Source organism: Rattus rattus, chromosome 5 (assembly GCF_011064425.1).
Source record: "Rattus rattus isolate New Zealand chromosome 5, Rrattus_CSIRO_v1, whole genome shotgun sequence".
In the NCBI taxonomy this organism is placed as follows: domain Eukaryota; kingdom Metazoa; phylum Chordata; class Mammalia; order Rodentia; family Muridae; genus Rattus; species Rattus rattus.
The window spans coordinates 92,022,851-92,035,873 of NC_046158.1; the positions used below are offsets into that span (position 1 = coordinate 92,022,851).

The 13,023-nt window shown below is 46.0% G+C and overlaps 1 protein-coding gene across 2 annotated transcripts in view; it reads right to left on the bottom strand.

The window, feature by feature from the left end:
• Scg5 (secretogranin V) overlaps positions 1-11,939 on the bottom strand; it is a 44,411-nt gene extending 32,472 nt beyond the window's left edge. Inside the window, exons 1-2 of one of the 2 annotated variants that reach the window (XM_032903895.1) lie at positions 11,824-11,939; positions 10,194-10,420 (exon numbers count right to left, since the gene is read on the bottom strand). In XM_032903895.1, the coding sequence (XP_032759786.1) occupies positions 10,194-10,413 (220 nt within the window). In that variant the 5' untranslated portion in view covers positions 10,414-10,420; positions 11,824-11,939. The remainder of the gene's footprint in view (positions 1-10,193; positions 10,421-11,823) is intronic. The other variant, XM_032903894.1, reaches the window with a different exon arrangement.
• Between the last annotated feature and the right edge of the window lie 1,084 nt (positions 11,940-13,023).

Consider the following 13,023-nt stretch of genomic DNA (forward strand, 5'->3'; position numbering starts at 1 on the left):
ACATCCTGAGGCAGGGGCATGAGAAGGGCTTTCGTAGGGCAAGTAGGCTTCAGGAGGAATGTGAAGGAGGTCCTGGCAGTTTACTGTAGCCAGCCTTCCCCATCTGGCCAGCTGGGAGTGAGCTGACCACTCCCTGCCTGCAGACACATCTTGCTGGTCCATGGCCCAGACCCCAAGGCACCAAAACTCTGACTGTAAAAAAAGCCAGAGGCACTTACCAGGCTCCAGTGTGCTGTATACAGGCCTAGTTAAATGAGAGCCGATGCCAACAGTCCTATTCACTGTTCACACATTAAAAGAAAAGGCCTTACAGTATTAGTGCGATGTATCATTGTCTGTCAGAATAACTGCTCTTTCTCCCCTTTCTTTGTAAACATGTTTAGACAATAGCACCTACATCGTTGCCATGTTTTTACACACTTCAGTGACCAAGAACTATTCAGGGTCTGGACAGACTCAACAAATGGTTCCTCCCACCATCTGCTGAAGGCCTGGAAACATGGGGAGAGGGGAAGAGACAAGGGAAGAGACTAGTTGGTTGGATTCAGGAGACAGGCACGCTCAGTGGTTTAGAGCAAAGGAATTCTTCCCAGCATGCCCATCCGTTCCCACTGCTTGGGGGGAAAAACGTTAGTCATTCACTGTCTGTCCAAACTGCTCAGGGAAGCCTGCTGAGCTGTCCCACTAGGAGATGGCCTTAGGAAGGTCCCAGGGGCCTTCCTCAGCAAGGCAGACCTAGGCTGTCCCCTCTGCCTAGGGCAACAAAAAAAAAAAAAAAAAAAAAATTAGGAAAGTTGCCTGGGGAGGATGTACCAGTTCCTGAGTCCCCTCCTGGGAGAGCACAGTCATCTCAGCCCCTAGGTAAGTGTCACTGCCTTGGTCAGGTCTCTTTCCTGTGGGTTGAGTACCCCTCCCCATCTGTGTATTGAGAATATTCTAAAAATGCCATAACGGTCGGTGCTCACCCCTCTGGGCATTTATTAACAAATGTGTCCAAGTGAACAGCCGCCTGGAAAAGGGAGAGGCTCACTTCACGGAGTATTTGACTTACGCTGAGTAACACTCATAAATACCAAGCGGGTGGGACGCCAGCCTCTGTCTCCTGGTATTCCAATGGCGCTCGTGAACTCCGTGCATGGATTTGACCAATGCAGACAGAAATATATGAACTGTCCTCCCGCCAACACCACTGACCACTACTGCCATCGCCGCTGAGGTGATGACCAGATGTGAGGAAGCACTCAGGGACAAGTACAAGGTGGGCTCCGGTAGAGGCTCCCTGTGTGAGCTTAGGGGCTGGGCAGGATACACCACCTGCCTTGTTTAGCCATTGTTCTGACCTAGACAAACCTTCTGACAGCCTCAAATGGCCTTTCCTGCCACCCCCACCCCACCCTGAACCAGTCTGTATTGACACAATGGCTAAAAAGAAGGTTTTATTTTTTCTTTACTTCTGCTACTCAAACCCGTGTCTCCATGATATACATCCTCACAGAAGCTGCTCAAGCATGATGGTGATGATTCCAGTGTCAGCTTCCCTGGTTCAGTGCCTTGACCCTGACAGGACCGGTTCTGTAGTAATCTATGTACAGGACTCTCAGCTTCTAGCGCAGTATACCACAGACGTGCACTAGGCTTCTCATGCCCCTTCCGTATCTCATCTTCAGGCTCCTTAAACTAGGGCTGCAGGTCGGGGTGGGAGATGTTGGGTGGGCCTGTAGCTCCTCTTTGCCGTTCCTCATTTATCCCACCACTTCGCTGGAGAGAGGTGCTGAGCAAAAACCCAGCCCATAGTTCCAGATCTTTCTTGTGTGTTATCTTTCTTAGTCCTATCTATGAATGGGTCTTGAATGAAGACCAATGCGAACCTCAACTGGCATAGGACGAGTACGACAATCAAAACCTGCCACAACCCTCATGTTCTAGAAAACGGTTATCTTCCTCTGACTAGAGCTGAATCCTCACGGAGAGGTTAAGAAAATGCCCGATTTGTAGTTGGTTTATAAAACTCTAAGAGAGCAGTACATAGAGTTTTGGAACATATGAAGGCCAGAGTTCCTGGAACGATGTAAGAATGTAGTTACTTGTTGCATGAATAAAGGTGGAGATGTATTAGTGGGCACTCTAAGAGAATGCTGGTTGGTGTAAACGGCCGGAGAGATCAGCAAGTCCACCGCAGGCCGGATTTCTAAGTCATCACAAACATGCCTTTCAGCAGCACCTAATGTTCATCTGCAGCATGTTCCACTTTTGGAACTTTTGCGGAAATGGTCATAAAGTCACAAAAGCAAGAGAAGGGGAGGGGGCTGGAGAGATGGCTCAGTGGTTAAGAGCACCGACTGCTCTTCCAGAGGTCCTGAGTTCAAATCCCAGCAACCACATGGTTGCTCACACACATCTGTAATGGGATCTGATGCCCTCTTCTGGTGTGTCTGAAGACACACTACAGTGTACTCATAATATATAATAAATACATACATCTTTAAAAAAAAAGAGAGAGAGAGAGAAGGGGAGGGCACGTGTGAGAGGGAAAGTTGCTGCTCACTCATCTTCATGAAGCGCTGCTCCTCCCTACAGCCCCGTGACCCTAACTCCTGTCACTACCAATGAGCTACACACAAAACCAGGGAAACGGATTACTCTAAAGATTAACAGGCGGCAATTGGAAGGGCTTTGTCTCAGGCACTGACACAGGGAACTGGAAGACGGGATCACCTTTCAAACCTTGAGTTATTTATAACTGGAAATGAACATGGGAGGGCAGAAGAAGTAGAACGCATGGTGGTGCTTTGCGAGATGGGGATGGAGCACTGCGGTAGAGCAAGGAGGGCAAGGACCTGGGCTGGATCCCAGGCGTCACTAAACAAGCAAGCAAGCAAATACGTTTCATGTCTCTAGAACACTTTTACCTTTTCAAAGTGCCTCGATGTCCCTTACTTTGGTTGTCGCGACAACACTGTGAGATGGACCAGACAGCTCATCTCCATTTTTAGACTGGGAAAGTAAACTGTCTGGCAGATGTCACTGTCTTGTAACTCGTCTGAGAGTGAACTAGAGTAGCCTATCTCAATGTACATCCTGCTAGCTATATAATCATCCGTCTTCTTCTCACCCTCCCTAAACCCAAATCCCACATGCCTCTCCCTCTGCTAAAACTCACACGACACATGGTGCACGGTGGCCAATGTGCACACTCAGATTTAATTGCCATGCTTCACTGTGGTCTGCTAAACCCAGCCTGCTTCACTAACTCTTTATGGACTGCGGTGACCAAGATGTTTGCACCAATTTGTTCCAAGAGGGAAGCTTGTCAGAACATTGGCTTCCTGTAGCCTCAGGTCCCTGAAATACCAGCCGTCTAAATCACCTGTGGTTTACCATGATGCCTAGCCTCATAATTGTTTCTCAACTAAATATACAAGTCTACAGGGATAGATGTACTCAAACCTAACATAGCTGGCTTGCCAACAAACTTAAAAACCCTGAAGCCACTGTGGGAAAACGTAAACAGTCCCAATTGATAGGATGATTATATCAAATAAGGTAGGTTATAGGAACGCAGTTCTGCACACCATAACAAATGTTATATAAAATCTGGTTACCGCTCTTCCGTTTCCCTCATGTACGTAACCCACTTTGTCAATTATCTGTGGAAAATCCTTCATTGCAGCTCCCCAGGTGACTCACTTCTTGTTGCCTGGGTCTTTTTTCCAGATGGTATGAATCAGGTGACAGAGTTCTAGTTTAAACACCACAGGCTTTGCACAGATATGGATTTGGCACAGATATGCCTGACAGAAAAACCCCAGGAGCCAAGGTTCACCAGGAACCAAGAAGCCTCCTGGGTTAAGCCCACACTACAGGAAAGGGCAAGGAGTTTTAGCTGCCAGTCTTGAAAGTAGTGGGAAGGGAGGAATGTGTAGTCTTTTATGCGTAGAATTTTTCCCCCTGCCAAACTCTCATGTGAATCATATGGGAAGTGGGATGGGAGAAAAAGGGTTATAAAAAAAATAAGAAAAAGTTTTTTTAACCTCGTCACAATTTAGGGGTAACAAAGTGCACTGTCCCCACTTGTTCCATCCAGGCTATTGTTGCAGAAATGGACTGGGTATGTGGTCTAAATGCTGTTTTCCCATGAAGACTGCACACATTTGAGACTTGATATTCAGAAGAATAAATCAGAATACGGGACTCACAAGAAGCAGGGCTCAGTAGAACAGAAGGGTCCAGTTCAGGCCCTGAACCCACAGATGGGCACTAGCTATACTAAGCACTCAAGTGTTTATGCGCCCCTAAAAATTGTGTGTTGAAGTCTAACCCCAATATGGTGATGGAACAGATGTCCTCCATGAGTTCTCCCACCCCTCTGCCATGTGAGGAGTCAGCTACCTATGAAACATGAAGCAGGCTTTCATCAAACCCCTCAGCCAGTGCCCAATCTAGACATTCAAGAGCTGTGAGCAGGGGCAGTCGACCAAGTCACCTAGGCAGATAAAGACAAGCGGGGCTCCAAATAACTAAGTTCTCTAAGTTAGCAGCTGTTGTGCATTAAATTTCACCTTTCTACTTTTGCTGCTTTTCTATATCCCTCTTTGACATCTGTGTTTTTTGTCAACTTGACAGAGGCTGGAGTCATCTGAAAGGAGAGAGACTCAACTGAGAGAAGGCCTCCATAAGATTGGGCTGTAGGAGATTTCTTAATTAGTGGGGGGATAGTGGGGGAGAGTCCAGCCCATTGCCGGTGATGTTATCTCTAGACCGGTACTCCTGGGTTCGATGAGAAAGCAGGCTAAGCAATTCATGAGGAGCAAGCCAGTAAGAAGCACCCTTCCATGGCCTCTATATCAGCTCCTGTTTCCAGGTTTGTGCCGTTTGAATTCCTGACTTCCTTCAGGGATGGACTACAATATGGATGTGTAATCTAAGTAAACCCTTTCCTCCCCAAGTTGCTTTTGGTCATGTTTCATTACAGCCACAGTAATCCTAGCTAAGACAGCATCATAAGAAAGTCTTAGAGAATGAACCAATACTTTATATTGTTTAAATGTTTCATGATTCAAGAATCATGGATAGTGACAATTTCTGCTTATTGTTTAAGTTGCCATAACCTTGTTTACAGCTACTGAGTCTACCACTTGGAATTTGTGATTTTGTGCTTGAGACAAGGCCGCATTACGGACCCCGACTGGCCTGGAACTTACTATTTAAAGCAGGCTTCTCTCGAATTTATGATCCCTCTGCCTCCACCCGATTTTCCAGTGCTTGGACTGCAGGTGTGTGCTAGCACATCGGGCTGGGTCTGTGCTCCTTAGCAAACTGTCTTTATATCCTGTGGACACAGGCTGTGCTTTGATCGCACTGCTGCAAGGACATACAATGTCTTTAAGATTAGAGTCCCTGAGTCTTCCCTCGCCTGTTCATCTTCAACTCTTTTTCTACACTGACCCCTGACAACTAGCACTTAAGTGATTTGGACACTCACATTGAAAATAATGACCTTAATAAAAATCTCCTCCAGTTCTATACCACAGCCCATCCCCAATCCCACCACCATTCTGACTTGACCTGACTGTTCTGGGAGTGAGGTTTTACCATCTATATCTTCTCCCTTCCCCCTCCATTATTGTCTCAATCCAGCGAATGAGGGTTTGCCCCCTCACCCCAATTCTTCCCAGAACTGGCTCTACTCAAAGCTCAAATAACTCCTGTATGGCCATATCTCATAGTCCCCCAGAGACAGGACAGGAGTTCCTCTTTTTCTGGTCTTCCTTCTGCTTCATCTTCCTGACCAGTCTCTGTTGGCCTCTTTCTCCCACTGCCCTTCATGGTTTTCAAACTCAGGGCTGCAAATGCCCCACTGTGGAGCCACTTCCCCAGTCCCCAGTTTCCTTTGCAGATTTCCTGCCTGGATTTCTCTGTGTCGAGCTCTTCAGGACTTTGTCTTAGGTGCTCTGTCCCCATAAGTGATGTTTAACTTGGACACCTCATCCACACTATAGCCTCAGCCATGTCTCCTGACATGGAGAGGGCTCTGAAAAGCCCCCCTTCTCCCCGACATCCCTCTGGTGTGATGCACATCCAGAGAACCATCTTCATGCCTTCCCAGACACCCTGGAGTGCCTTAAAGACAATCGTTTTCATCTTCCCTGTCCTATATGCATTTAAAATCCTTTAAGGTTTTTATCCAGGCAGCTAATCCACACAGGATTTAAAATCATTTGCCAAGGTCTTTTACAATAATTTCTGTTGTGTGGGTGATTTCAAGGTAGCCTCAGAGGGCACAGGCCAAACTGGAGATCCTGATGCAGGCAAAGTGAATCGTAAACTCCTGCTATCATTGGTCCCTCTAGAATGGGGAAAACTAGAAACAGATTTCAGAAAGTTATCTGGGCCAAGAGACAGTCCTACTTCTTTCTCCTCTTCCTCTTTTCTTCATCTTCTCCTCCCTCCCCCTCCTCCTCCCTCGTCCTCTTCTTTCCCTCCTCCCCCTCCTTCTCCTCTTTTCTTTTCTTCCTCCTCCCTCTTCTCTTTCTCCCCTCCTCCTCTTTCTCCCCCCCTCCCCTTCTTCTAAATACAGCGAGACTATGCAAAAACAAAGTGAGACTCCTCTTCTGCTCCTCCATGTTTTCTCCTCCGGGTTTGTCAGTCTTTGATTGAGAAGCAGCTGTTGCCACCCTGTGGCAGTGTTGAGGTACTGCAGCTCCTTTATTCAGCAAGTTTGGCCAAACGAAGGCTATTTAAAACCTTCTTACCTTTTCGAGAATGCTAGCTTACGGAGGGCTTTTTCCTCCATTTGATATAATTTTAAAAATTTCAGTTTTCTTTATTTTTAAAAAGAATTGAGGCTCCCAAACATAGAAATATTTTGATATACTCTTAACAATGTAAGTATAAATGCTAATATTTATAACATCCGTTTCAGTGTTTGAGACTTAGTGTCATCACAGTGCTAAGCATTCAGTGGTTTGAAGTGTGGAAGGAAGAAACAGCTGACAGTTTAGGAGAACAGTTTGCTGCTGTTTTGGTTTTTTATTTTTAACCTGAGGCTGTTTATATCTGTCCTGGTTTGATCAACCCCAATTTAATATGAGTGTCAGTCAGTCCTCAGCCTTAGTAAGCAGCTCCCAAGTCTGTCCCTGGGAGAGCTGCTCAGTCACCCTGCTTCTGAGGAACAGTAGTAGCCATGTCACAGAGATCTGCTCCAACAGCTGGGGAAGATGGGCAGTGATGAAATGTAAGGTACAGAGATGGACCGATGTTGGTGATGAGTATTAGAAAGATGATCAGAAACCCAGGAGGTGGAAGGCAGGGCTGGGAGAACTTCAAGGTCATCCTTGCCTACATACAGTCTTCAAGCCAGCGTGAGCTATATGAGATCCTTTCTCAAACAACAAATAAAAACTGACAACCAAGCACAGCTTTCCTGCTAATGCACAGAGAGGTGGGGTCTTGCGGTCTTTTTATTCACAGTTCACATGACTGTATGTGAAGGACGTCTTATTTCATCCATAAGAAAATCACCTTTCAGAGAGGTTGCCGAGACCACACGTAGCAAGGAAGCAGCATGCACACAGCACGGACTCAGTTCTCTTGCCCTTGAACCTCATGAGGTGGCCTTCACATACGGCCACTTCCTGGCAGTCTTTACTTTGTCCTTTTATCTTGGTTTTGGCCTAGAATTTCTATATTTGGAAGATGCTATTACTCAGCTGCTTTTAAGGTACCTATAGAGGCCTAAGCTAAACAGAAATGAAGGAAACAAATAACTTGCTAAAAGATGGCAGCACCAGTAAGGGATGGAGTTAGCATTTAAATCCAGGGAGCTTTGGTAGCATAATTCATAATGACCAAATTCAATATGTGTTGAATTATGCAGGAACACTGGGTATGTTCTCTATAAGAATTGGGAGGGGCACATTTCACTGATTCTGATGCTGTTAAGAGGATGGAAGGAGCTATTCCACATGGAGTGAGTAAGTCTCTGAGCATACAGTACAGACCCATGGGTGAGTTGAACAAATGATCCATTCACATAAATAAGAACCAGGTCATCCAACTAAAAGCCCAGGGTGGACTGGGAAAAGCTCAGGGTTTGCACTTCCTTTCTTTGCTCCCACTGTCTCTGAACTACTTCCTGTCAGTTTCCACCTCAACTACAAGGGGCAGAACTCTAAAATGGCTCCAAGATTCTTACCTGCTGAGCATACAAGATTCTCCGCCCTTGCGTGGGGTGGAGACTGGAGATAACTGGTTATCTTTGTCTTAGATGACGGAGGTGGCTCGATAGTCACTCCCATGACTCTGTTGCATTGGCCTTATCAGACTAAAGGGGCTTCTAGTGGAGGAGTAAAATGTCACAAAAGAACATTCTTGTTCAGGATAGGGATTTGTGAGACAGCACGCTGCCCAAGGAGCTTGGCTGATAGCCATCGAGCAAAAGGACCTTCAGCTGATAATTACATGGAAATGAAGCCTGCCAATCACCTTAATGGGCTTTTTCAAAGCTCCCACACCAGCTTGGTTGTAATGTTGGTCAATGCCAGAATTCACCTTGGTTTGACTCTGAATGGTGAGAGACTGCCAAAGTGACTGCAGCAGAGGTGGAGACGCTGGGTGTCCTGTGAAACTGCTAATGCTGTGATAATTCATGGTAGAGCAATAGTCAATGGAAGCACAAATCAATATCCATCCCTTAGGGGAGTCTTGACTTTGCCATGGCAGCTCATTACCTCAAGATTAATGATAGAAAGTCAGTAACTCCAATCTACTGTAATCTATCCTTTCCTTCCTCCATGCCTTCTCGCCATGCTCCCCTGGGGATTTCCTTCAAACCCAGGATGCAAACTTCAAAACCCAGCTCACATGGAACTTCTCTAAGAGCATTCATTACTGTATGGGCCTGTTCCTGTTACCTATTCCTGACCTATCTCCTACTCTTTGCTCCATGGAAGCAGTGTGTATCAGGAGACACCGCAATTTCTCGTTGGTTCCCTTCTCTCAGTTGGCCTGAACCGTGTGGGACAGAGGTGCCCCAGCATCCTGTGAAGTGCACATGGAGGACAGCACAGAGTTGGACTGAGTGAATAAAACGAGGCTCTGAATAAACATCGGCTTTTGATACCAGGGAGAGCCTTCTCCATGACAACAGCAGAGAGGTTAACCAAGCACTCTATTCATGGAGAGAGCAGATATTTACCATCTCAAAAGAATTAAATAAACAGGAACAGGTGGCGCCATTTAGAGTTTAGACTCTCCGTAAAAGAATGGCAAGGAGTCCTAGCTGATTTATCCCGATATAAGCCATTTGCTATGGTTCTATGCTTGCAGATTCAACTTACTTGGGCCAATCTACTCCTGACATCAAATGTCAACCAAAACACATAGCAACATCAATGGCTCAAAATGATGGCAACAAGACAGAATTGGGGATCATATATCAACACTATTCACAGCATTCATAGACCCCTGGAGCAGACAGCACTGTGAGGCAATCATAGTATGAAAATTATATGTCCGGAATCCATCAGAAACAGTACCTGATGGATGTGGCTTCTGGGAGAATCCAAAGTGAGAATTTATATAGTTCTTTAAGACCCACTGCCCACTCCCAAGGGGAAGGCTCTTAGTTCATATATAAGTACATAGCAGGCAAACGAAATACAGCTTTTTACTTAGGGTTTATCAGAACGTTATGAGGAGTTGGAAAACAGGAAGCAATCCTGAGAGGTGGCCTTGTCACTCTCCTGAATGTGTTATACATGTATCACTGTGCAAAGCACAAGGGGGAAATAGGGCCCGGGGTGCAGCTTAGCCCGCAGAGGGCTTGCCTAGCCCGAAGCCTGAAGCCCAGCTTCCTTCCTCAGCAGCTCACAAAGTTAGCACTGGGGAGGTGGAGAAAGGAGGATCAGGAGCTCAAGGTCATCCTTGGCTACATACGGAATTCACCGTAAGTCTGGTCTAAATAAGATTCTACTAGGGCTGGAGAGATGGCTCAGCCATTAAAGGCTAGGCTCACAACCAAAAATATAAGATTCTACTACTAAAAAAAAAAAAAAAAAAAAAAAAAAAAAAAAGAAAGAAAGAAAAGAAAAGAAAACACTGCCCCCCACCCCAGCCAAACAAAAAACCCTGTAAATGGAAACAGTAGTCTCAGGAATGCAGTGGAAACACTGTCAGTTTGGAATAGTGCATACCTTCGATGCTCTGCGGCCCAACAAGATTCATGGCCTGGTGGGCTGGGTACTCCACACGTGGCCTGGCAATGCCCAGCTGCTCCATGACTCCATGCAGCAGCCTCTGGATGTCTGTCTCTGAGACCCGGTCAGGGGTCCGTGGACTATAAGCGAATGCTGGATTCCACTCAAACAGCAGCCAAAACAAAAGACCAGATAGTATGGCCATCCTTGAGGTCATTTTTAACCTGCAGAAGGAAGGACCAAGTTTATATAACTTGGCCAAGCCAGAACACAGCTGTGGTGGTATGATTACAAATCACCAAGTCAAGGCTGAAGAATCTCCCTAAAAGGAGACTCAAATGAAAAGTTCGTAGAGGTTTGTTTTTGTGTCCAAGCCAGGTAGGAAACCTCTGTGTGAAGGAAATAAGAAGACAAAGAGTGGAGGCTAAGCAAGTCCCCAACTCACACCTGAGGATCTAGGGACAGGAATACGTTCTCATACCTAGGGTCTGTGATCTCTGCAATCTGAGTACTTTTGGATTTGAGAAAGAGGGTGATAATTTTTGAGATTTCCCAGTTTAAGAGAAGAAAAGAGTAACAAAGGGGAGTTAGGGAGACCCAAATAGTAAAAAACAAAACAAAACACACAGAAAGTCCTGGTGTGGTGGCTGAGGGTGTTTTAACTTAGCAGACAGGCAATAAATACATTAAGATCCTGAACAGAAGTACAGCCAGCTCAGAGGTAGGTACAGCCAGCTCAGAGGTACACCTCGGTCAGATCCTGCTCTGGGAAAGTGAGCAACATGAAAAATGCTTACTTGACTGCACATCACCCACTTAGGCAAGTTCCTCAGCCACCCTTTCTACAGAACGAGGATAGTAACCATCTATCTTACAGAGTTATTGTGACGATAAAGATCAAAATCATGTAAGGGGCATGGAACAAAGCCAGCTACACAGTAAGCCCTCTGCACTTCTAGCCCCTTGATGGTAAGCAGTCTGGGAGTTAAGATTTGTGGAGGCGGCAGGGAGGAGAGGGAAGATGGTAAAATGGGGGAATAATCTCAAGTGTCAACCTGCCTTACATGTTGGCACCCGTGGATATGCCTGACGAGCAAGGAAACAGTGTTCACACAGCTTTCCTGGCAGCTGCTTGTTTAGGGTCGGTGCTTCAGGCAACGGCCAAATAAACCCTTTTGAGCATTCACAGGGATAGGGATTTGAAAGGTAGAGAACAAGCTAAACATCTTTCCTAAAATAAATATTCATTTTATCTTTCTGCAGGTAAAGGCCTTTTCTTGCAACTCGTAGATATTAAAACCTTGCTCTTCAAAGAGCCGAGGGCGGCTATTTTTAACAGCATAATCTGCTGTTGTGATGAAATGGCTGGATGCGGGCACCAGGCTCCATCATCTCCATCAACTCCGAATACAGAATGTTTTCTTTACTGGCCAGCCCACGGGTGAACTATCCAATCGCTGCTCTCGGAACTCTTTCCCCAAGCCTTATTTATAACTACCCCTTGCAATCCCCGCATCCATCCTTTGTCTGACCCCAGCTAGGGTTTCTGAAGGGCATCCTCCCCCACCTAAGGAACCCAGCTGAAAGACTAGCCAGGCCGCATCACTTGTATCACTGCGGAACTCACCGTGTGGCCGCGGGCGAGCTTCTAGCAATCTGGGCCAAAACAGGGAGCTGACGTGCTGGATAGCTCCTGCGTCACCTCCCTCCGCAACCAAGCTCCACCCAGGCCCCGCCCCCAGCAGGTGGGAGAAACCTTCCCAGAGTTCCTGAAAGGCATTGCAGACGTCTCTGGCCCAGAGCCTGACTCAGCTCCGACAGAGGCAATCTGTGTCTCTCTTGGCTGTTTCTAGAATGCTCCCTTTCTCCATCGACCCCTACGAACACCATTTACTTCCTTTATCAGTCTCAAACGATTGCCTAAACGTAGATCACCACTGATAACACATCTTTAATTTTGCCATCTTCCAGATTTTAAAATTAGCAAACTTGTTTCATGCTGGAATTGTCATACCTCTTTTCTAGTACTTTTCCTTTCCTATCCCCTCACTTAAGCCCTCTCCAACTTGTTTCATGACCTACATTCACAGTGCATTTGACTCGAATTTGGCAATGATAGGGGTGACTAAGAGAAATCCAAGTCCTAAGGGGTTCTGGTGACAGTGATCGCTCTACTGCACCCTTCCTTAACACCCTAGGTTACCCAGAAGCTGAGCATTGCTTCTAAAGTTCACCAAGAGAAACCACCCTTGCAGGATGTGCAGAACTTACCAAAATAGGCCTGGAACTTATATTTTGTGGTAGAATCCAGGATCTTATGAGATTTTGAGCCCTGAAAGTAACAGTACAAATGCTACAAAGCCTTCATCAAGAAACTTCTGGTAAACAGTAAGTTCCAGGATGTGGTTAGAAATCAGTTGTTTGTCTGCAGCCAGCAGCAAACCTGCTGCATTCACTTACTGCAATGAATAGAGGCCGGGAGTCTTGTCAGCCAAGTTTCTTCGAAAAGCCAGACGTCATGTGTTTTGTTCCAATCAACACGATCCACTGCTGGATCCAAGTTGAAAGCTTATGATGGTGCACAGTACTCACTGCTAATGAGCGCTGTTTACTCTCAAGGTGACGTCTACAGAGTTCAGTTAGATTCAATGTAAAATTGGAAAAATAGGATGCTGGCTGTGCAGTTGACTAAAACATACCAAAATGTATGAGTCACATTATATTTACAAGACAAGGTGTGAAGGTCTTTGCACTTCTGACAAAATGCAGATGGAAATTTATTTTGGTTCCTAATTTTTGAGATCTCAGGACATGATGGTGGGAGCCC